At 43.1% G+C, this 24,826-nt stretch overlaps 1 protein-coding gene and 2 long non-coding RNA genes across 7 annotated transcripts in view; 1 reads left to right on the top strand and 2 right to left on the bottom strand.

The window, feature by feature from the left end:
* The window catches only part of EPB41L4B (erythrocyte membrane protein band 4.1 like 4B), a 132,583-nt gene that overhangs the window by 82,049 nt on the left and 25,708 nt on the right, over positions 1 to 24,826 (bottom strand). For all 5 annotated transcript variants that reach the window (XM_081885836.1, XM_081885838.1, XM_081885837.1 and 2 more), the window contains exons 2-5: positions 9,074 to 9,178; positions 6,254 to 6,296; positions 4,437 to 4,515; positions 749 to 793 (exon numbers count right to left, since the gene is read on the bottom strand). In XM_081885836.1, the coding sequence (XP_081741962.1) occupies positions 749 to 793; positions 4,437 to 4,515; positions 6,254 to 6,296; positions 9,074 to 9,178 (272 nt within the window). The remainder of the gene's footprint in view (positions 1 to 748; positions 794 to 4,436; positions 4,516 to 6,253; positions 6,297 to 9,073; positions 9,179 to 24,826) is intronic.
* On the top strand, positions 11,088 to 24,433 carry LOC309355232. Its single transcript, XR_014162461.1, has 3 exons — positions 11,088 to 11,272; positions 23,438 to 24,343; positions 24,419 to 24,433. It is a non-coding gene; the product is annotated as an uncharacterized lncRNA (long non-coding RNA).
* On the bottom strand, positions 17,070 to 17,996 carry LOC309355242. Its single transcript, XR_014162472.1, has 2 exons — positions 17,333 to 17,996; positions 17,070 to 17,279 (listed from the first exon to the last, which is right to left on the bottom strand). It is a non-coding gene; the product is annotated as an uncharacterized lncRNA (long non-coding RNA).

The following is a 24,826-nucleotide window of genomic DNA, read 5'->3' as shown; positions in this document are numbered from 1 at the left end:
GATGGAAACCAGATCACACCGAAATGCCGTTTACCTTCCCGCTGCAGTGGTTCCTATTTATCTACTTGTGCCTGCATGCTTTCGAACTGCTAGGTTGGCAGGAGCTGGGACAGAGCAACGGGAGCTCACCATGTCGTGGGGATTCGAACCGCCGACCTTCCGATCGGCAAGCCCAAGAGGCTCAGTGGTTTAGACCAAAGCGCCACCTGCTCCCCAATATGCAGAGCAGTGATGTGCAAACCTTCCTTTCATCTTAACTCAGATCAGATTAGTGTCATCTGAGTGTGGGAAGCTACTTAACATAGACACATACAGACGCACCAGAAAAGGAAGATGGAACACTTTTGTCTTCCGTTCCCATCACTCCAGGTCATTGGCCATGCTGGTTGAGAATGACAGAGTACAACAGCAAGTTTCTCACTCTTGTCAAGTGACCCGAAGTGTTTTTGCATAGGTGGGCTAACTCAGGGCTCCCAGATGTTGCTGGACTCAGACAGCCCGTCTGCATGGACGTCAGGGGTGATGGGCATTGGAGTGCAGCAACATCTGGAGGAACAAAGATTAGCCAGCCTTATTTTATTACTTAATGAAATGTTATGTCAGGTGATGATAGTGCTTTGAGTGATTAAGAATTTGAGTTCCCTCTTATTAGGTTTAAGCTTTCAATTGATACACTTTACTTTGAGCATCTCCTCCTGAAAAAGGGGACTCGGGTTCAAGAAATACGAAAAGAAAAATAGGAACGTACTTTCCCGAAAGAACATCTTGCCGCAGCTGTAATACAAACAGGTACCTAGCAAAAATACACAAGAAAAAGAAAAAAGATCAATCATGTTTCCCAAGAGTTCCCCACCCTGTGAAACAATAAAACCCTTTTGGATCACAACTTTTTAAAAAGGTCCTAGCAACAGTTCTCATACCCACACCAAAAGCACTTCAAATAAAACCAAATGTATTATTTCAGAGTAGTGTGTGAACTGCCTGCATTCCATGACTTCTGGAAGATTTGTATGTTCCATACAAGAACCATAACCAGAACTTATTCCACTCATGGATGTTTCTTACTGACCTTGTTAGGTATGAATTAGTTATATAAACTTTTAGGCCAAAAGAAAGCACCCGTTTCCTATTACTCCAGCAGATGTTGAGGAGATTCAGCAGCCTCCAGTATCCCCAAAGCTGTGAAGTCCAACTATAGAACCCCAGTTCACCATAATAGCACACAATTTATTTTATCATTTGACTAGTGAAATGCCAGCCACTGTGACAGGTTATCTGCATGCAGAGAAAGTGACTCTGTACCGTATTTCAAGGGCCCAGGCTTTACCCCCACCTTTCAGGTGTGTCCCAGATAGCAGTCTATTTACTTTGCTCCACAGAATTCAATGGCAGTCATTGGTGACAGAGCCCACTCTTATTGGCAAAGCTCAAGGATGGAGAACCTGTGGCTGTTAAGATATCATGGGTCTCCAGCTCCCACCAGTCCCAGCCAGCATAGTCAATGGTTAAGGATGGTAGAAGTTGGAGTCTAACAACATCTGGAAGTTCCTCACCTCTCACTCCTCTGCTTTTTTTGGTCGTGCTACAGTGTGACAGAACGTTAGGAACTTGCATATACCTAAAGCTAAATGTTAATCAAATTTGACAGGTTTAGGAACATAGCACTGCAGCTCTTTCCTCATTCCCACTCTGCCCTACTCATTCAACAATGAAGTTACTGGCTTGGTCAAAGGAAGAGTAAGGAAAGGCCTGCTATGCCAAATCTGGCCCTCCCTTCTCTTCCAGAAACGGAACATAGCCAGGCTCTGAGGAAGAAGAAAGAAATATTTACCCACACTCCTGAAAAAGAAGGTACACATCAGGCGAAGGTGGGGAAAGAGGAGATTGTGTCCAACCATCTGCTGCATTGCCTGCTCACTTGCTGGGTCTCTGGGTAAGTGAATAGGGAGAGGTGGGTTTCTGTTTGGGCCACTTAGACTCTAGCTAGCTAGGCCTCAGAGAAGAATGAACAACCAAGCCATGCCAGCTGCTGCTACCCTTTCACAGGAGATGAGCCAGGGGCTTCACTTTCCAGGTGAATCAAGAGGACAACTCTCAAACCCTGACAGCTTTTGCAGGAGTAGGGGATGCTGGGTAAGGCAAGAGGTATCCAAGTTTTCTTATAAGGAACCAGAACCTAGGGGACATCTCAGTGTACTATAATGGAACTAGTGAGGAAAAAGTCAAGGTACAAGGAAACTAGGTAGGGAGAATGCTACTGTATCACCTTTTCCAACATGACCTGACCTGAAAATGCCACTCCTAGATGCTTCTCTCATGGTTTGGACTCCAGACCAGGGTGGGGTGGATTACCTGTCTTTGGAGAAGACAGACAGAAAACCCATCAGTCAGGTTATTTTCCTCTCTCGGGGAGATGAGAGTGAGTGTGTGATATGTACTAAAGCACCATCTGTTTAAAGAGGGACCCTTCCTATCCGACAAGTGTGATCCTTGCTCCCTGCCATGAGGCAACAGCACCAGTCCATCCAAACCAACCTCGGACAAAATGAAGCCTCCAGTTTTAGAATTACAGAATGCAGGAAGGACAAGACATCACCTTGCATGTGTTTTCCAGAGACTATATAGGAAAGAATAGGTCAAAATCTTATAAGAAACTGGATACCAGCTGCTTTATAAGACTCTCTTGATACAGACAGTAACCCAGCATCCTTTAGCCGTGTGAAAGATAAGGAGATCTGAGAGCTGCCCTCCTTAGCTGTTGGCAGTGGCTAGTTATTCCCAGTGCCTACGTTTAATGAACATGCAGTCTAGTGTCACAGATAAACCAGGGAGAAAGAAGGTACTAGAATGAAGCTTAACTGCAGTTAAGACAAAATCAGTCCTTGATATTCTGAAGATACAGTCACTTAAGCACAGAATGTTTTTAACCATTGCTAAATTCTGTCAATTTTCCGTTAATATGGTCCCTACAGACACCAAACTCAATAAGAATGCAAAAGATCCCGTACTTGATGGCAGCTCGCTTAACACACATTTAGGCAAAAGCTGCACATAATGCTATTAAAAAGAACATTGTTAATAACAGGGTGGATTTGATTTAAATCATATTGATTTAAATCACAATTTAAATAATGATTTAAATCTCTAGTCAGTAAGACTTTATTTAAATCATTTTTTCCCAGAGAGATTCATTCTTGCTAGTATAATCTTAATATTTACAACCAGATGAAGGTTTCATTTTTGGAATAATAAATTTTCTAAGTAGTTTTTACAGTTATATAAAAAATTACTGATTTGGTTATACAATTAGAAATACATAATTATGAAATTACTGCGAGGTTTCATAACTTAACTGTTTATATTAAGACAACTTTTCTCCTGCACTTTATTGGATGGAGAAAAATAATCATTTCCTTAATAACTATTTAAACTATTTAAACAATAATATTACAGCATATGTATCCATGTTTGTTAACTGATGTGATTAGAGACTTTGTTGTTTGGAGAATGTCAGGCCAGCCGCGGGAAGATGGGCCTGGAAGCAGTGAACTCTCCTTAGTTGACCTGCAAGCACTTCAAGGACTTACAGATCCCAGTTATTATTTCCACACACACACACCCTTTGGATTTGCTTCTGCATTCAGGTGCCTATTCTGTACAGTTAGGTGTGAGTGCAGTTGTTGGGACCCCGTGGGATTGGGAAGAGGCTGCCAGCCCCAAAGAGCCTTCAGCACATACGCAACTGACTTGCACAATTATTACCCAAAGATCCACAGACTTGTGGAATATTCTGCTCACAAGGCTGCACTTTCATTTTCACTGCTTCACACTTAGCTAATTCCACTCCAAACAATCTATTCACTGAACCTCTTGGAACTTAGCCTTTCAGAGGCAAGGGGTTGGTTCTGTGTATATAAATTTGCAAAGGAACAATGGGATTCAGGTTTTCTCCTCAGCTCTGTATGTTTATTTTATAACATTTTTCCTGTGAAGAAAAGGCATGTTATCACTGCAGACACAAATTCACACTTTTGAGAGCTGCAAAAACAAGCATCTTTGATAATATCTTCTTGTTAGAAAAACTGCCCCAAATAATCTTACAGAAGCCTCACATTGTGAAAGGATTAATGGAATTCATTTACCAAAAAATTTAAACACCGCATGTAAAGCCTCATGCTACATAATTAGAAACAAATCTTTATTTCCTGATGAATAGACTTTGGACTATAATGTAACTTAAATAGAAAAGCATTTTATTTTTAAAAATCCGATTTAATTTTTTTTAAAATAATTTTTTTTCGTCTTTTTTTAAAAAACAACAACAACAACAAACCATTGATTTTTATCCACCCTGGTTAATAAATCAACCCCAAATTTACCCTCAACTCTAGCCTCCTTTCCAGATGTTTGGGTTGCAACTCAAAATCACTTCCTACCTTGTGAATTCCTCATGGAGGTTGTTTGGCTCCGATGAATAGTATTTGATTCGAAAGTGCAACGTATATGGTGGCCCAACTAGATGAAGAAATGTTTTTAAATGTTAAAAGCCAGAAGCCGTGCAGTAACTCATACAATACATCTATTACAACGAACGAAGGTATTTTGTGAAAGTGCTGAAGCCTTTGGTGTGAGCAGGGCTGATGTCACAAAGACCCAGCAGTGATGCTGCCAAAGACAGACTAGGCAGGAGAGGGGAGTCCAGGCAGCACCAGAGAAACAGGAGAGCTGAACCAGATGTAATGGGGGCAGCTGTGTTTGGTTCATCACAGATTTGCTGAGGGAGCCAAAAATCTGCCTTAGTAGTGTTTGGAAGCAGCCCCTCTGATTCAGATCCACTCTGCCATTCCATTCACTAGTCATCCCAATCTGATCCATTAAATCTGAAGCTCCCTCTCTCTCCCTTCCTTGACTATAAATCGAAAAATTGCCTCTTCAAACAGAGTGGATTAAGCCTGGCAAATTTCAGGCCAATCCATTCAGTGGGGGTTTCTGCAGGAAAACTTTTATTTTAAAAAGTGGATTAAAATTGGAGATATGGTGAAATTTCAGGCGGCAGTACAGCACTTCTGCAAAAGTGGACTCCAAGTAAGTTGGGCTGCTACTATTACATCTTGTTTTATCTTAAGAAAAGGATAGGTGGAGTGGAGGAGGCGACAGCTTGAAGCAGAAAGGCCGAGGGGTGCTTAAGGAAAGGGCAACACTGAAGGCAGAATGGGCAGAGAAAGCAGGAAAGGAACAATGGCGGACAGAATGGGCCATGGGTGTAAGAGCTAAAGGAGAAGAAATATAGATCATGAGCATCACTGGTTGAAATACACTTCAACTGGGAGACTTAGGTAGGTACTCTATGTCTGGGAATGTGCTCTAAAAAGCAGTGTAATTTTTTTATTTAAGGGGCTCATCTAAGTGCACATTTACATTGCATATAAATTACTCTTCCGGTGTATATTCACTCCACTTCCATATTCAACTAACTCTCAACAGAGCACAGAGACACAGGACATATCAAATGCTCAGTAAATACGAAGAGCAGAGGTGGACTAAAGGATGACTGCACTTCACTACAGAACTACCAGTCAATTGCTAGTCCAGAGATTAGCTTGATTCAACCAGGCACTTCTTATGATTTACCGTATTTTTTGCTCTATAAGACTCACTTTTTCCCTCCTAAAAAATAAGGGGAAATGTGTGTGCGTCTTATGGAGCGAATGCAGGCTGCGCAGCTATCCCAGAAGCCAGAACAGCAAGAGGGATTGCTGCTTTCACTGCGCAGCGATCCCTCTTGCTGTTCTGGCTTCTGAGATTCAGAATATATTTTTTCTTGTTTTCCTCCTCCAAAAACTAGGTGCATCTTGTGGTCTGGTGCGTCTTATAGAGCGAAAAATACGGTAAATTGAGAGTGCACACTCAGGATCTAGGTGCTCAGATCAGCGAAGCCAATCAGAAAGCAGTCTGTAAGCCCTTATCAAACTTAATTAAGAGCTCCTGGTGGACGGTGATCAAGTTCATACCTGCTTAGTTTCATCAGCTCTGCATTTTGGTCCCAGATGGGGAACTACCAAATAGCATATCATTAATCTGATCAAGAGAAAATACTGAAGGAGGCAGTATCGGGGGGGGGGGTGCTTAGGGATCTCACACAAACACCTTTCAACTAGTGAGCAACATGGCAAATAGTGGGCAACGTGAATCTGTAATTTGAAAAATATGAAATATTTAGCAATGACTCAAGATTTAGGTTCACCATACTTACTTTTGATTTGCTTCTTAATGGGTTTTGAATGGTCTAGCCAGTGCTAGGAAAAGAAAATTGTTGTTTTTTTTAAAAAAGGAAGGACTCTGCTCGTTTTTAATAGTTCAGAAAGAAACATACAAAGAATACCATGTTCAATAAGCATTTGCACCATTTCCATGTGCTACTTCCACACCAAGCATTTGTGTGGAATAACTGCACTTTTTAAATGTGGCATGTATAATACCATCCTTCATATCCCCTGGATTTCTGACTTTTTACACCACAGAAAAATCTAATGTTTTTTGAAAGTCCAGAAAAACAGCACCATCTCCACAGTCCTTAGCAGTGCTTGTCTGTTTTTCTTGAGAGATGTGACTTTGGCTAGGGTAATGTCTGGAGCTGAACCTTATATGCCACAACTGTTAAGAGATGGAAGAGGCTCAATTTCCTCTTTTAAAAAGAAAAATTACCTTATGACACACGTGGATATGATAAGTGAGAGGTACTGAATTGCTTGGGTGGGGAAAGGATTTACAGGTTTCTCAGTACAACTACTGATCACCCCCACGTCCCACTCTAAACCAGGGTAGGGAAGCCTATGGCCCTCTCCATGCTGTTGGACTGGAACTTCCACAAAGCCTGGCCATTGGCTACCTTGGCTGGGACTCATTGGGGCTGCAGCCCAACTACACTCTGGAGGGCTGCAGACTCCCCATCCCAGCTTAGAGCTGGAAAAGGGGGTGTTCAGAAGTTGTATTGAGAAACATGTAAAGCCTTCCCCTCAAAAACAGGAGAACTGAAAGGGAAATCTACCTTGGAAAAACTTCAAAAATAAGGAGACCTTTCACTGTTTGTATACTTGGCTGCAGTCCAGAGCTGCTTTGGTGCTGAGTGCCTGCCCCAAGTTCCCTTCCCTATACTAGCCGAATCCCCTGTGCCTCCCCAACCTCTGGACCAAGCAGAGTGAGGTTGCCTGATGGAGAAAAGCTCCATCCACATTAGAGAGGAAGAGCCCAAATGTTTTTGGTTGGTTTTTTGGTTTTTTTTAATCCCCATTCTCATTGTGCAACAATGCTCCTCTTCAAATCTTAACAGATAATCTCACCAAAAAAGGGAAAATAAATATAAATACTGTAAATTTAAAAAAAAGAAATATAGGTGTGTTTGCATTTATTTATTTTAAAAACTGAACACACAGAACACAGCACTAAAATAGCATGACAACAGGGAAACAATGAATTGAAGCAGCCACTTCAAATGGGGGGCGGACGGGCAGACACAATGCCCACTTTTAATACACCCGGCTCCTTCAGAGGTGGAGGCGCTTTACAAGATCTCCTTTAAGATAATGCATACAATTCACCCAAGGGCCGAGGAGCACAACTATTTGCTGTTATTCATTCAAAGAACACTGTCACTTCAGTTACCCAAAAATAAGCTATGGATAATTCAGGCAACTTCTGGCTTTAGCAAATCTCTATTGTGCCATCTCTGCCAGATGATACAAATTGAATCCCAAGTGTTTTGGTTTCTTCCTCTGTAGAGTTGAAGCCTGATAATTAAAAATGTTATTGCATCTCAAGTAAATGACTTCTCTATTCAGAAAGAAGCTAGTATGGTATTTTGGAAGTGACAGTTTCAGATATTCTCAGATTACCCTCTAAGCACCAATGCTTCTAAACTGCCAGGACAATTTCCATTTGATACCGAGGGCAATTCAGTCTGCTAAAGAAACAGAGCTATTCTGTACTCAAAGCTAGTTTGTATGTGGGTGCAATTTCTCAGCCTTGAAGCCACAAAGACCCCAAAAGAGACAGGCCAGGGAAGCTTTAGGGCTGCCAAAGACATTACACTGCAAGAAGGATTTCAGTTCACCCCTCCTATTTTGCCACGCCTTTCCTTGACACAAAAGTTGTTCAACGTGCAGGAAGTTTATGACACAAACAAGTGTTCCGAGTTTTCCTACTCGGAAATGGTTCTGTGATGAAGAGAGCTGTACTTTGTTTATCTACTGAAGATGTAGATTTACCCCAAGTCACATACGACTTCCTGGCAGACTTTGAAAGTGACAGATTCAAGCAGATGTTGAAGTGCCTCCAGTGCCATCCCACAGCTCAGATTAGCCCTCAACCTCATTTCTGTACCTTTTCCTTTGTAACATGTCTACCAAAAATCTCAGATGAAAGGGGAGCACACATTGGTGGAAAGATCCCTGGAAACCACCACACCAAACCAATCACCATACAGTTCATAAGAAGGCTTCTTTGCAGGGAGCAAAAAGGGAGCAAGAGAGTGAGCCTCAGAGCACGGATCAGTCTTGCATATCTGCAGGAAAACATGCAAGCTCTGCTCAGGTGGAAAGAGGTGCTAGCAGTATTATCCATCACTTCCCCCACTAGGTGGAGGGTCCTGGAGAGCAAATCTGCAATGACACACTTTCTTTCTCATTTGAATCCCAACTCTTGGGCTTCATTCTTGTACTACATATTTGGCTTCTTACATCCCACTGGAGGCAATAGGCAAAACACAGCCAATAAAGAATACCTTTCTATAGCATCCCACACCCTCTCTCAGTAGAATGCAGCCAGGATGTAAAAATGCTTCTCATACCTCTCAATGCAAGATGCATCTTATTGGCATAAGAGGCCAGACCCAAGGACTGAAGACACATTAGCTTCCACAGAGCAATTCTGAAACTTGTGCCAGTTTTCTGACCTAGTCGGGAAACAATGGTCCACCTGGCACACAACATTATATAAACAAGGTCTTCCTTATCAGAGCTTTTAGTATATGCTTCTAGACACCATAATTACCATAAAATAAAGCTCATTTACATACCAAAATCTGGGATGTATCCATGAACTGAAGGCCAAAGTAATCCGTTTCCACAAGATCCAAATGGTACACAATCTGGTCAAATAAATCCTGCCCTTTTGCGTGTTTCTACAAGAAAGGATTACATAAAAAGGAGGAAATATAGTTACATGCATGTTTCATACAAACAGTATTTATTTACTGACATCTGACAACTTCAACACAATATTGCGCTTTCAGCTAACAGAAAGGTAGCAAAGAAAAAGTACAACAGCATAACAAACTCAAGCTAATACAGAAAATTAAAGCAACTGGAGCAGCAACTGCCTGTTCAAATAGACAGTAAAAGCAAACTGCTCTGAGTTAAAGATGCTTACAGTAGCAGTTCTTAAATGCCGGGGGTGGGGTGGGGGGTGCCTAAATGGTGGCAACAAGGTCTGGACTTCCTTGAAGTAGGTATTCCAAAGGCAAGGAGCCACCAAAGGAAAAGGGATCCTCTCTGGTCGCATTAGATCCTCTTACAGTGCATTAGATCCTCTTACTGAATTGGGATTTCTCCCCAGAAAGCAGTAAGTGAACAGGTCAAAACTCTCACGGGTCTTTTGCTGCATTACTTGCCACCTGCAAACCCCTGCAAAGGCTTTCTTGCTTAACTTACTGGTGTGAAAAATATCCAAGTCTTCTGCCGGAAGGGATGTTAGAAAACCAGCATATCAAGAGCCTGCTTTGTTGACATCTGGTTTCCTGCATCAAGCAATTTTAATTTTATTTATTTTAAATATGAAGGAATATTCAAACACGTGAGCCCTCTAACTGTGTTCTAAAGCAGTACAGCCCACATCAAGATTCTCCCTCTCTCTGTCTCTTGCACACTCACACATACACTCATACAAAAGCCAGGGCATCTGAACAGGATGGCACAAATGGCAATTATGAAAAAGAATACGAAGAACACATTTTTTAAGGTTAACAAAAGAACCAATTAAAAAGAATCCATTCCGCGAGTCTCTTCGTCTTGTGGTTTTTTCGTCTTGCAAAGCAAGCCCATTCGCGGCTTAGCGGATTAGCGCTATTAGCAGCTTAGCGGGCTTAGCGGATCAGCTGATAAGCTGTTTAGCGAATCAGCTGATAAGCGGCTTAGCGGATCAGCTGTTAAGCGGCTTAGCGGATCAGCTGTTAAGCGGCTTAGCGGATCAGCTGTTAAGCGGCTTAGCGGATCAGCTGTTAAGCGGCTTAGCGGATCAGCTGTTAAGCGGCTTAGCGGATCAGCTGTTAAGCGGCTTAGCGGATCAGCTGTTTAGCCACTTAGCGGATCAGCTGATAAGCGGCTTAGCGGCTTGGGAAAAAGGGTGAGGAAGGGAAAAAACCCCCGCAGGAACTCGCAATACATTTTTGTTTTGTGAAGCACCTCCAAAACGGAAAACCCTTTCCTCTAGCGGGTTTTCCGTCTTGCGAGGCATTCGTCTTGCGGGGAACCACTGTAAACAGGTCAGCTATCAAAGAACACCAAGTTCAAAGAAAAAATATTCACCAGCACATTCCCAGGAACAAAGGGAGAGGTTCTTAATTTTCAATAAAATTCTAAATATATATAATTAGTAAAAGGTAAAGGGACCCCTGACCATTAGGTCCAGTCGTGGCCGACTCTGGGGTAGCGGAACTCATCTCGCTTTACTTACAGCTTCTGGGTCTAAGCCACTTCTGGCGATCCAGACCAGTGCGCGGAAACACCGTTTACCTTTCTGCCAGAGCGGAACCTATTTATCTACCGTATTTTTCGTTCTACAGGACGCACCCGCCATAGGCCGCAGAGTGGAATGGCAGAGTGGATCTGAATCAGAGGGGCTGCTTCCAAACGCTACTAAGGCAGCTTTTTGGCTCCCCCAGCAAATCTGTGATGAACCAAACACAGCTGCCCCCATTACATCTGGTTCAGCTCTCCTGTTTCTCTGGTGCTGCCTGGACTCCCCTCTCCTGCCTAGTCTGTCTGTGGCAGCATCACTGCTGGGCCTTTGTGACATCAGCCCTGCTCACGCCAAAGGCTTCAGCACTTTCACAAAATACCTTCGTTCGTTGTAATAGAGTATTGTATGAGTTACTGCACGGCTCTGGCTTTTAACATTTAAAAACATTTCTTCATCTAGTTGGGCCACCATATACGTTGCACTTTCAAATCAAATACTATTCATCGGAGCCAAACAACCTCCATGAGGAATTCACAAGGTAGGAAGTGATTTTGAGTTGCAACCCAAACATGGGTTGATTTTCTGAACCAGGGTGGATAAAAATTAATGATAGGACCCTCATACATATGGGGCTGTCTCTCCTGGTATGCCCCGCAGAGGACTAAGGTCCATAAATAACAACACTTTGGAGGTCCCGGGTTGCAAAGTGGTTAGGCTGGCCTCAACTAGGGCCAGGGCTTTTTTGGCCGTGGCCCCGACTTGGTGGAACGCTCTGTCCCAAGAGACCAGGGCCCTGCGGGACTTGACATCTTTCCGCAGGGCCTGCAAGATGGAGCTGTTCCGCCTGGCCTTTGCTTTGGACTCAGTCTGACCCTTATGTTTCCCTCCCGTTATGGTTGATTTATGGGCTACTATTAAAATGAGGCTGCATTTTAAATTGTATTTTAACCCACATTTTTATAAATTGTTTTCTTTGTTTGTTTGTCCCCCCCCCCAATTATGTTTTATTGTAATTTTATTGGTTTTAGCCGCCCTGAGGAGGGCGGGGTATAAATAAAAATTTATAATTATTATTATAATTATTAATTTATTATTTTGTAATCTGATTTTTAAAAAATAAAATGCTTTCGGAGGGAAAATGTTTCTAAAGATAGTTTTCTATTTACTGTAAATTTCGGTGTATAAGGCGAGTTCTTAACCCCAAAAAAGAGGTTAAAAAGTCGGGGTTGTCTTTTACGCCGGATATCCGCCCTCCGCTGCAGCAGCTCCACTCCGCACCGGGAGAGAGCGGCCTGGCGTGGAGCCCGCCCACTGCTGCTTCGGAAGCAGCAACAGGGGCGGCGGGCTGCGCTTCGCTCCGGGCAACCTTCTCCCGGCGCTGAGCAGCCCAGTGTATTAGGCAACTGGGCTTATAAGACATAACCCCAAATTGCAGCTGCCATAATGTAATGTAAGTTACATTATAGTCCAAAGGCTATTCATCAGGAAATAAGGATTTGTTTTTAATGACGTAGCATGAGGTTTAATATGCAGTGGGGTTTTTTGTCATGCTCTTCCAGAGGCTTCTGTAAGATTATTTGGGACAGTTTTTCTAACAAGAAGATATTATCACAGATGCTTGTTTTTGCAGCTCTCAAAAGTGTGAATTTGAGTCTGCAAAGATAACATGCCTTTTCTTCACAGGAAAAATGTTATAAAATAAACATACAGAGTTGAGGAGAAAACCTTAATCCCATTGTTCCTTTGCAAATTTATATACACAGAACCAAGCCCTTGCCTCTGAAAGGCTAAGTTCCAAGAGGTTCAGTGAATAGATTGTTTGGAGTGGAATTAGCTAAGTGTGAAGCAGTGAAAAGTGCAGCCTTGTGAGAAGAATATTCCACAAGTCTGTGGATCTTTGTGTATTAATTGTGCAAGTCAGTTGCATATCTGTGCACCTCAGACTTGAGGCAAGTGCTGAAGGCTCTTCAGGGCTGGCAGCCTCTTCCCAATCCTACTAGGTACCAAACACTCACACCCAACTGTACAGAATAGGCACCTGAATGCAGAAGCAAATCCAAAGGGGTGGAAATAATAACTGGGATCTGGAAGTCCTTGAAGTGCTTGCAAGAAGAGTTCACTGCTTCCAGGCCCTTCTTCCCGGGGCTGGCCTGACATTCTCCAAACAACAAAGCCTCTACCGGGAACTTCAGTCCTGCAGCAGGAATCCCTGAAGTTCTCTGCTCCAGTCCTTGGTTCCCCTTTTCCAGCTTTCCACCAGCCTGTTTCTCCTCCGCCTGCTCTTTCTGGAAGCCTCTTCCAGCCTAGGTCTCCCAACTTTATCTTCCCTCCCCTCCCCCCCTCTACAAAAAGTACATCAGAAAAGTTGTCCAAATATAAACAGTTAACTTATGAAACCTCACAATAATTCATAATTATTTGTCTATGTATTTCTTTTTTCTCTCCCCCCCCCAATTATTTATTGAATTCTATAACAATTAATGATACCAATCTCATTCATCATGTTATTTACAATTATTCTCCCTCCCCTCCTCTGGACTTCCCTCAACTCCCCCTCTGCTGAGTTACTTAGTTTTATATATCGTATCCTGCTTTTCCTTCCCAAAAATAAAATCCCTTATCATTTCTTTAAAATATCTGTTACTTAAATGAAGTTGTGAAGGTTTATTCAAATCCTGCCAGTGAATCCAGTCCATTCTATTGTTTCTGCAAATAAACAGTAAATGGTTCCCAGACTCTTTGAAGTCCTTTTCGTCCTCTTGTAGTTTGTATGTTAGCTTAGCCAATTCTACATAGTTCATCAGCTTTTCTTGTCATTGTTCCTTTGATGGTATTTCTTCCGTCTTCCAATATTGTGCAATCAAGATTCTTGCTGCTGTTGTAGCATACACAAATAATGCCCATTTTTCTTTTGATAGCTCTTGATTTGAGATACCTAACAAAATGGCTTCAGGGTGTTTGACAAAATTCATTTTAAACGTTTTTTTCCCAATTCATTGTATATAATTTCCCAATATTTTTAATCTATTTGCCTCATCATCATCATAATTTATTATTTATACCCCGCCCATCTGGCTGAGTTTCCCCAGCCACTCTGGACAGCATTCCCACCACATATGATAAAATGTTCCTTCCTTTTCCTTACATCTCCAACATCTGTTATTTTCTTTCCTAAACATCTTTGCCATTTTCACTGGTGTGATATACCATCTATACATCATTTTAATGTAATTCTCTCTTAATAGTATGCAATCTGTGAATTTTATATCAACTTTCCAAAAAATTTCCCAACTTTCAAATTGGATGTCGTGTCCCACATCCTGAGCCCATTTAATCATAACTGATTTTACCTCTTCATCTTTGGTTTCACACTCTAATAAAATCTGGAGATTGTATAACTTAAACCCCTTTTTATTGTCTTCCTTAAAAAAATTCATTTAATTGCCTATGGTGTAACCAACTTTGTAGATAGTCTTGCAGCTCATCATACTCTTTTAGTTTGAGTTTACCATCTTCTTCTGTTAACAACTCTCTATATGTCAACCAGCTTACTTTTTTGGTCGACTTAAGTGAAAATGCTTCAGTGGGTGACAGCCACCATGGTGTTTTCCGCTCTAACAGATCTTTTTATTTTCCCCCACCCTCTTATTAATGACTTTCTTATTATATGGTTTGAAAAGCCTTTATGTGTTTTCCCTTTCCCATACCATAAATATGAGTATCTAAATTACTTTGAAAATTTATTATTAAAAAAATGAAATCTTATACCAGCAAGAACAGGTCTTTTTGTAAAAAAAAATATATGATTAAAATCAAGTCTTACTGATTAGTTATTTAAATCAAATCCACCCTGTTTGCACTGGCAGGGTAATTCTTCCAACATTTGCAAATTGAAGCACTGGCATAGCCCCACCCACCTGCGCCTGGGGGGCTGGAGGTGCGCTTGCATGTGCTGTGCCATGGGGTAGAAGTGGGCAGGGTGTGCCACCTGAGTGAATGGGAAGTGGGACGCCCCTTGTCTGGTCCTCTCACCGTTGAAGGGGCCGCATGAAGTTTTCCCAAAAACAACATGATCAGGAAGGTTCTCTGACGCTTTACATTTCCATGGGAAATTGTTCATTGAATGTGTTTGTTTAGTAACAGTGAGGAAGAGTGAGTGACCTGCACACTGAATCTCTGAGGGCACCTGTCTCCTGGGCTCTGCCTGCCATCTCTCCCCTCTTTTCCTGAGGCTCTTTGGGGGAAGAAGGCAGGAGCACTGGTGTAGCATCCCCTGCTTGTGCCATGGAGGCAGGGCGTCCCAAGTGGGCAAGGGACACCCGGCAGGGATACAGCTGGTGTGTGCCACTCGCAGAGCACCCCAGCTGTGTTTCACGGCAGCACTGGGCCTGCTGGAGGGCACCCAGGAGGGATGCAGCTCTTTGGGCACCCTGCAGCCCCAGTGCTGCCCTGGGTGCCCCGCCTCCCCACCCTCTCTTCCTATGCTACTAAATCGAAGAAAAAATAAAATTACCACCACCACATGAAATAAAACCAGAGATAGAAGGATAATGAATTCAAATATTTGCTGCTTGCTACCTTTTGATTTATTTATTTTACTTAAAAAGGGGTGTATGGGGTGGGGGGAAGGGTAGTACCGATGGTGGGGGAGATTTTGTGCTCTTTCTGGAGTAGTCTGTCCACCTTTGGGCTTTACGCTGCACTCAGTTCTCATCTGTGGTTCCTAGAAGCTGACAGCATATGACAGCGGCCACATTGCAGGAAACGACTTTACTTGCCGGCTGACCAGGTGAGGGGAGCTGATGGGTCTCAAACCCTTCCCTGCATGCAGAGACAGGTTCTGGTGGATTGAGTAGTAGTACCTTACAATCCCACCAACATAATGAGGAAGTAGACCTCAGCTAGTTGGACTGGAGTCTAAAAACCAGAGGTGGACCACCTTCAAAGAATTATCCCTAATGTTAGCAGACACAGACCTAAAGAGACGAGTGGACCAGATCTTAATCCATTGAGAATCTTTCAGTTCACCCACAGAGTCCTTCTTCCACACTGATTTCCAAGTAGCAAGTGGTCGGGAGTGGGAAATGTATCACACTGCAGTGGGTTGAAATAGATGACCCTTTTGGTCTTTTTCCAATTCTCTGATTCAAAGTTAATCCTATTTCAATATGAACACATACATAAACAGAGGGGCATGAAAATTCATATTCATATTTTCAAATACCTACCCCCCCGAAAAACAATGTCAGTTGCTTCATTTAGAGTTATGAAATATTTTTCGATTTGCATGTTTAATGAGTAACCACAACCTGGACTAGAGAACCCTGTTGAGCCTGTTATTCCACATAAAGCACAGATGACTGTAATGAATTTGCAATTTTAAAAGTGTAAGATTACTGCCTGATAAAGTTCAGAGTATGACTCACACTGTTGACTGACTTGGAGGGCAAAAGGCACGTTTTCCAACATTATGTTGAGGGTTAACTTGGTTTTACAAAGCCTTGAGAAGTTACAGTTACAGAACATGAACACCAGTAGCTTTGTGCATCTAACTCTTAACTAAGTTATGTAAGAGAATGGTTTTCTTAGATGAGTAATAAATTCTGAAGTACCTAAAAATCAGCTGGAGAGGAACTCATGCTTCTAGATTTCCCCTAAAACTAAGTGCATGATGGTGGGGAGAAAATATACCCCTTGTACTTTTTGTAATTCTGCAAGAATTTTGTGGCTGTCAAGCCGTGCCCTCTGGGCCCTTCTCATTACTTACATGGTATTTGCTAATTTCTGCAGCATGCAGAGATTTTCTCAAGTTTAATTAAAGTGTGCAGAGTAATGTGAACATATAATTCCAGATGTGGCTCCCAAGGACAACACATCCTACTGAACAAAATGCAATTTGGCATACTCAAAATACGTTGAAGCCCCCATACATACTTTTAATTCCACAGGAGCATGAACACGTAACTTCAGTTTTCAGCATGGCGTTTGTAATGATTATTCCACGCTTGTTACTGTTAACTAGGTACTTCTTGTTGTACAAGTTATAACTGGTACAAGGCGCTTTTTTTCTAGGACGCTGAACTCTGCAGAGCTTGTGTTTCCTGTAAACAAGAGGAGTGAATCTCAATACCAGAGCCAGGCTGCCTTGCACTCAGGGACTCCGCTTTCCCTCTGTTCTGCAGTCAGCCATGCAACCAGATCCAGCCACTTTACACATTCGGAAAGGTGATATAATTGTTGCATTTAGGATTGGTTTACAGGACATACACTGGGCCTTTTCTGTCCATTTACTAACTAACATTTTGGCCGCCTGCATTGCATTGGCAGCAGTCATAGGAAGGAAACTTTTATTGGTAATTGGGGGGGCATTTTCTGGGGGCCACTCTATTCTCTTCGCAGCACTCTGTTGGCTGAAAGTTAACTTTAGAGCTGGGAGCAGTGGCAAAAAAAGGAAGGGCACAAGAGAAGGATAAGCTAGACACAGAGGGCTGCATAAAGGACAGTGTTACAGTGGGTTTTGTACGTGAACTCAATCAGAGCTGCAGCTGGGGGGGGGCAGCCAGGATTTCTGTCCTGGGTGAAGCTTCCTGGGGGGCACCATCGAGGATCCCAGCCTCCCTGCATGTCTGTGCTTCAAATGGAGAGGAATATGAAAAAGTGAACAGCAGCCACCAGCTCTTACTGTCCCCTTTCCCCATGAAGCTGAAGGTGCCTTATTTACAGTGTGATGCAGGGAGAGGGAGAGCTGGAAAATGTGGAGAGGCTGTCTGCAGTGAAGCGGAAGATAGGCTCCCTGTGAGAAAGAAATTCTGGAGGGGCGGGAAGCGAAGGAAGAGGATCCGTTGCAGAGTTGGGAGGGACCTCGCATCCTAGCCCCCAGAAAGGTCCTTTCTCCTTTTGCTTTTCCCTCTCCTTCACATCTATGAGATCCATTAAAAGTCATGAAGAGATCAGATCTCCTCACCCGGTCCTCATTTTTGCACCATGATTAAAAAATTTAAATGGCAACTTCACAAGATAAGCACTTGGGAGTCTGGCTTGCTTCTGTGTGTTCTCTCTCTCTCTCTCTCTCCCACCCTGGGAGGGTCTCTTGAGGTTCTGCTCTGGATCAGCCCCTCCCTTCAGGGTGTGATCCCTTAAGAGGGACCAACTGCCACCTTGTTTCTTGCCTCAAGACTTGCCTCATGTTGTTGTATTTAGTTTCTCCCATTATGTTATTTTGTTCCAGTTTTCTTTATTATTAAAGCTCAGTTTACATTTACATGAGCTTCTTATTTTTTCTCAAAGAAAAAGAAACTGCTGAGGAAAGGTGTAGGATGTCCTAAACTGCGTGAGGGAGGAGATATTTCCCCAGTTTGCCAGGAGGATGGATTTTGTTAATCTTCTTCCTGCCTCTGCAGCAGTTTTACACTGCAATCCTAAGCACTTTTACTCAGCAGTAAGTCCCACTGAGTTCAATAGGACTTACTCTCTGGTATGTACCTGATACTTCTGCTTCATTGACTACACAAAAGCCTTTGACTGTGTCGACCACAGCAAACTATGGCAAGTTCTTAAAGAAATGGGAGTGCCTGATCAAGAAGCTACAGTTAGAACTGGATATGGAACAACGGATTGGTTCAAAATTGGGAAAGGAGTACGGCAAGGCTGTATATTGTCTCCCTGCTTATTTAACTTATATGCAGAATTCATCATGCAAAAGGCTGGCCTGGATGAATCCCAAGCCAGAATTAAGATTGCCAGAAGAAATATCAACAACCTCAGATATGCAGGTGACACAACATAGATGGCAGAAAAGTGAGGAGGAATTAAAGAACCCTTTATTGAGGGTGAAAGAGGAGAGCGCAAAATATGGTCTGAAGCTCAACATCAAAAAATAAGCTCATGGCCACTGGTCCCATCACCTCTTGGCAAATAGAAGGGGAAGAAATGGAGGCAGTGAGAGATTTTACTTTCTTGTATTCCGTGATCACTCCAGATGGTGACAGCAGCCACGAAATTAAAAGACGCCTGCTTCTTGGGAGAAAAGCAATGACAAACCTAGACAGCATCTTAAAAAGCAGAGACATCACCTTGTCAACAACAGTCCGTATAGTAAAAGCTCTGGTTTTCCCAGTAGTGATGTATGGAAGTGAGAGCTGGACCATAAAGAAGGCTGATCGCCAAAGAATTGATGCTTTTGAATTATGGTGCTGGAGGAGACTCTGGAGAGTCCCATGGACTGCAAGAAGATCAAACCTATCCATTCTTCAGGAAATCAGCCCTGAGTGCTCATTGGAAGGACAGATCGTGAAGCTGAGGCTCCAATACTTTGGCCACCTCATGAGAAGAGAAGACTCTCTGGAAAAGACCCTGATGTTGGGAAAGATGGAGGGCACAAGAAGAAGGGGACGACAGAGGATGAGATGGTGGGACAGTGTTCTCGAAGGGACCAGCATGAGTTTGACCAAACTGCGGGAGGCAGTGGAAGACAGGAGTGCCTGGCGTGCTCTGGTCCAGGGGGTCATGAAGAGGCGGACATGGCTAAACAACAACAACAACAACATGTACCTGATCATTCTCACAGTTTTTATTATTATTATATTTATATGTTTGTGCTGAGGAGAGCCGAGGAACATGCCTTCATCATATACAACCCCCACCCCCCAAGATATAAATGTTATACGCAAAGAAAGAATAGCATTTCACTTCAGAACAGATAATTCAACTGTCAGTCTGTGAGTATTTAGAAAAGGATGCTGTGATCACTAAGACCCAGCATGGGTTTCTAAAAAATAAGTAATTCCAGCAATATAATTTCTTTTTTTGATGGAATTACAAACTTGTTGGATCAGGGGAATGCTGTGGACATAGTGTATCTTGATTTCAGCAAGGCTTTTGACAAAGTCCCCCATGATATTCTCACGAGGAAGCTGGTAAAATGTGGGTTGAATGAGGCAACAGGTGGATTTGTAGCAGGTTGACTGGAAAAAAGTGACCAGTGGTCTGCCTCAGGGCTCCATCCTGGGCCTGTTGTTCAACATCTTTATAAACGACTTGGATGAAGGAATTGAGGGGATGCTCATCCAATTTGCAGGTGACACCAAACTGGGAGGGGGAGCTAATTCAGTAGAAGACAGTATCAGAATTCAAAATGACCTTAACAGATTGAAGAACTGGGCGCAAACTAACAAAGTGAATTTCAATAGGGACAAATGCCAGGTTCTGCACTTAGGCAGGAAGAACCAGGTGCACAAATAGAGGATGGGCTTACTAGAAGTACATGTAGAGGATGGGCTTACTAGAAGTACATGTGGAAATGATCTGGGGGTCTTGGTGGACCACAAGCTTAACATGAAAGTGTCCTTCCACCCAAGAAGAGGAACCTTCAGCCTCAACTCAATCTTTATTATTATGAACTTATCACTGGCACTGGAGTGCTTCAGAAAACACCTTCATTAGAGGGTGTAAAGATATCAGAACTATTCACATGTGGTGGGATTGTTATAAACCGCAAGCATTCTGGAAGACTGTTGTTAGTGACAGAATCATAGAATCCTAGAGTTGGAAGAGACCCCACGGGCCATCGAGTCCAACCCCCTGCCAAGCAGGAAACACCATCAGAGCACTCCTGACATATGGTTGTCAAGCCTCTGCTTAAAGACCTCCAAAGAAGGAGACTCCACCACACTCCTTGGCAGCAAATTCCACTGTCAAACAGCTCTTACTGTCAGGAAGTTCTTCCTAATGTTTAGGTGGAATCTTCTTTCTTGTAGTTTGGATCCATTGCTCCGTGTCCGCTTCTCTGGAGCAGCAGAAAACAACCTTTCTCCCTCCTCTATGTGACATCCTTTTATATATTTGAACATGGCTATCATATCACCCCTGAACCTCCTCTTCTCCAGGCTAAACATGCCCAGCTCCCTTAGCCGTTCCTCATAAGGCATCGTTTCCAGGCCTTTGACCATTTTGGTTGCCCTCCTCTGGACACGTTTCAGTTTGTCAGTGTCCTTCTTGAACTGTGGTGCCCAGAACTGGACACAGTACTCCAGGTGAGGTCTGACCAGAGCAGAATACAGTGGCACTATTACAAACCATAACATTACTTACACCCCAACCTTGGTTCTGCTAACAGTTTTTAAGGTGATAGTGTTAATTTGACATACAAAGCACTAATCACCTTCCTTTACATTGCCACTAGAATACTACATAGCTCAAAATAGGAAATCCCCAGAGAGAGTCAGCTGGTGCCTTCATTATCCACCTTTAGGAGCCAAAAACATTCCTCTTTAACTAGGCCTTTCACTGATTAACATCCTATACTCCTTCAAATGTGTTAGTGGGAGTGGGGTGGGGTGAGGGGGTTATAGGTTTGTTTTGTACTTGTGTTTATTATGCATTTTGTGTTATTATCTTGTATTTTTATGCTGTGATCTGCTCCAAGATCTACAGATTTAATAATCATTATTATTATCATCGTGGGATGCGGGTGGCGCTGTGGTGTAAACCACTGAGCCTTGGGCTTGCCAAATGGAAGGTCAGTGGTTCGAATCCCCACGATCGGGTGAGCTCCTGTTGCTTGGTCCCTGCTCCTGCCAACCTAGCAGTTCAAAAGCACCTCAAAGTGCAAGTAGATAAATAGGTACCACTCCGGTGGGAAGGTAAACGGCGTTTCCGTGCACTGCTCTGGTTTCACCAGAAGCGGCTTAGTCATGCTGGTCACATGACCCAGAAAAACTGTCTGCGGAGTGGACAAACGCCGCACCCCCCCCCCCGGCCAGTAAAGCGAGATGAGCGCCATAACCCCAGAGTCGTTCGCGACTGGACTTAACTGTCAGGGGTCCTTTACCTTTAATTATTATCATCACAGTGGAAAAAGAAAGTAGGGATACTGGCACTTTCAAAAAATTAACTAAGGACATCAAGGCATTAGCTGGAAAAGAAGAAGAGGATAACTTTATAGCGGCATTCTTTTATTACACGCACAACTGACTGTCACTCAGAATGAGGTCCACCCGACTCACACCTGACACTTTGGAACAATGTTTTCCCATGAGGAACCTGTATTGGGAGGAGTTGTGGGGTGTGTGAAGTGGGTGGTGCTGGTTGGGAGGATTGTTATTACATGTTATTTTGAAAAATCAGTAAAATATATTAAGCACACACAAACACCCCTCAACATTCTACATATCTGGATAGGCCACTCTAATCAAAAATGCTTTTAACTTGATGTCAAAAGACACACAAAATATGTGTGTGTGTGTGTGTGTGTGTGTGTGTGTGTAAGAAAAGAGAGAGAACATCCAAACACGAACACACACAGTTTGAAAGCTCCTGTTCAAAGTTTGGCTGGCAAAACTGACTGAGAGCATTCCAAATATTTACCTTGGCTTGATAATCTGATGATAATGTTAATATTTTTTACGTGAACTTTGTTATTTTATTGCATGTGCAACTGCACTCATCCTTGGTGCCTGTTTTACTTTGTTTTTATATTTTGATTTTCATCTGTTACAATTGTTCTCTCTGTTTTATATAACATTATAAAATGAAAATTTAAAAAGAAATATTACAAAGAAAATGCCTTCCTCCTTGTATCTCTCCAGGTTAATTCAGAGAGTTGAATTACTCCTTAATTACTCACACTGCAGTTTTGTTCCGTTCTCCAATATTTATGTCTCCATACCAAGTACGGTATCTGCTTCTCAAGCAGAGCCTGGACAGCCATCTGTTGGGGATACTTGGCGTTTGGTTTTCCCACACGGAGCATGGGAGTCAACAGAACAGCTTAACAAGGCACCCTCCAATTCTCTGATTCGGCCCATGGTATGCTATGCTATGATAACACCATGGATGCAGGTTCATTCCCTATGAGGGACAGGTGAACATTCCTGGATTGCAGGGGTTTGGACTAGATGATCCTCAGGGTCCCTTCCAACTCTATGATCCCATGATCTCTGGGGCCTTGGTGTCGACTTAAAATAGAATGTGGATTGCAAGTAGCCTCATTTGGAGACTTTGTATGGGTACAAAGAGATAGGCAGAAGTCCACATTTTGAAATTTAAATACAGTTTCCTTATTCAAGATCCAAATATCAGCCAAATGCAGTCGGACATAAATCATGAGCAGGGAGCTCTTTACACCTGCATCCAAATTCACGGAAGCCTCTTCTCTGTGAACAAGCTCTCACATCGCTGGGACAAAATTTAAATGACCCCATCACACAGGGCGATTGTGTGGATCACATGCGCTAAGTCTGCCTCCTGCCAGATGCATTGATTCCATGTGAAAGACCCACATGTCTGCCCCAACGCCACTTCAGGAACCCCTCATGGAAAAGTCTCTACGGGGTCTGGGGAATGTTGACGTATCCCAAAATACCAATATGAGTTTCTAGTACACTAGAATTTGTTGTATTTTTAAAACACTAGATTAATTATATTTCTGAAAAATACATTATCTGCGAGACCTGCAGAATGTGCTCAACAGCTGGTTGTTATGCACCTTAACATATACATAATGCATGTGCAGGCATGCACATGTATGCTAAACTCTTCTGAATAACATAAAAGTTACATTTAGGGGCAAATCAGCGTGTTATGATGACTCTGTCAACCAATTAGTACATGCTATTAGGAAATGTGCATGCTTGGAATAAGAAATTGTAGCGTATATCAACAGTTTAAGTTTGCTTTCTGCTAATTTACTTTATCTTTATTAAAGCCAATCAACTCTGCTACACAAACTTGTCGCAACAACAACAGAATTGACAAAAGTTAAAAATAGGTCGTAGGAAGGATGGATAAATGGATTCTGAATGGACAGCTGAATACCTGCAGTACTGTTTCCTAGGCCATCTGTTTCCTAGGCCAACTTGGAAGAGGACTGATGCCTGAGAATGAGGTACAAGGGACAGCTGCTTCACACAGCATGCAATGTCATGTGTGCTTCGCCCCCGCATGTCTACATAGCAAGGAGCCACAGCTTATCCCAGTCCTCTGTTCATTGCACCTGTAAGGCTCACATAGCAAAACATGTTTGTTGCAAACTGCCTTTGGAGACAATAGTAAAAACACTACCAGTCTAAATTATAGCATCATGGTACACTGTAATCAGAACTTAAGAATCCCTTAGCTGGGTCAGAAACAAAGTCTATTTTGTCCAGGATTCTGTGTCTAACACTGGCCCCTGGAAGATCATGAGCAAGGCATTGTTCTGGCTCCCACTTGAAGACACAGTACTCTTGGCTCCCTTTTCGCCAAATGCAATAGCTAAACAAAGATCAGGTTACAAGGTGTGCAAGTCAGCAGTTATATCAGTCCTAATGTTCATGGCTAGGCATAACTAAGACATTGTCCCAACGCTTCACATGCCCCTGCAGCTCCCCTTTTGAAGAGCCCACTGGGGCAAGCAAACAGGCTTTCTGGAGAGTAGGCTGGAACGGCTTGTGCTGGCACAGCTAGCACCACATCCTTGGATATGGAGACAGAGTCTCACAGCTAATTCGCTGTCTGTTCCGGCCTCAGCTGCCAATCCAGAGGCAATGGGAAACAGGGCTGAAGTCAAACCAGGGGGCTCCTCCTCAGCTCTTGGGATGTCCAATTGTACTGGGGATGAGACCTCCATTTTGTACTGGGGATGAGACCTCCATTTTGTACTGGGGATGAGACCTCCATTGGGATGTCCAATTGTACTGGGGATGAGACCTCCAACCTGGTCCCTCCCCAGTGTTAAGATCAGCACCTCCCAAGCCAATGGGCCCCTTCCCAGGATCCAATTCCACAGTCTTGTCCTGTTCCTTCTCCTCTTCTGACCAGCTCTGCTAAGAAGTCTCCATGTAGCTCATGAGACTGAACCTGGGACCTTTTACATGCACACCGTGTGCTTCTCTACTGAGTCAGAGCCTCAATGTACGCTGCAGTAACAGCAAGCCCTGCACTCCACCCATGACTAGGGCTGGATGGTATCTGGCTTTCAACATCACAATATAACACCCACTAAACATTGCAGTATACAGATGTATCACAATGTCTGAAATAAGGATGAAGCTGCCTCCCCGCTGGGCCCGCTGGACACGCTTGCGTGGTCAGGCAGGGCCAGCTCTGGGAGGAA

Source organism: Podarcis melisellensis (genome assembly GCF_964234715.1).
Source record: "Podarcis melisellensis genome assembly, chromosome: 13".
NCBI classification, from domain to species: domain Eukaryota; kingdom Metazoa; phylum Chordata; class Lepidosauria; order Squamata; family Lacertidae; genus Podarcis; species Podarcis melisellensis.
This window is presented reverse-complemented; position numbering and strand designations above follow the sequence as displayed.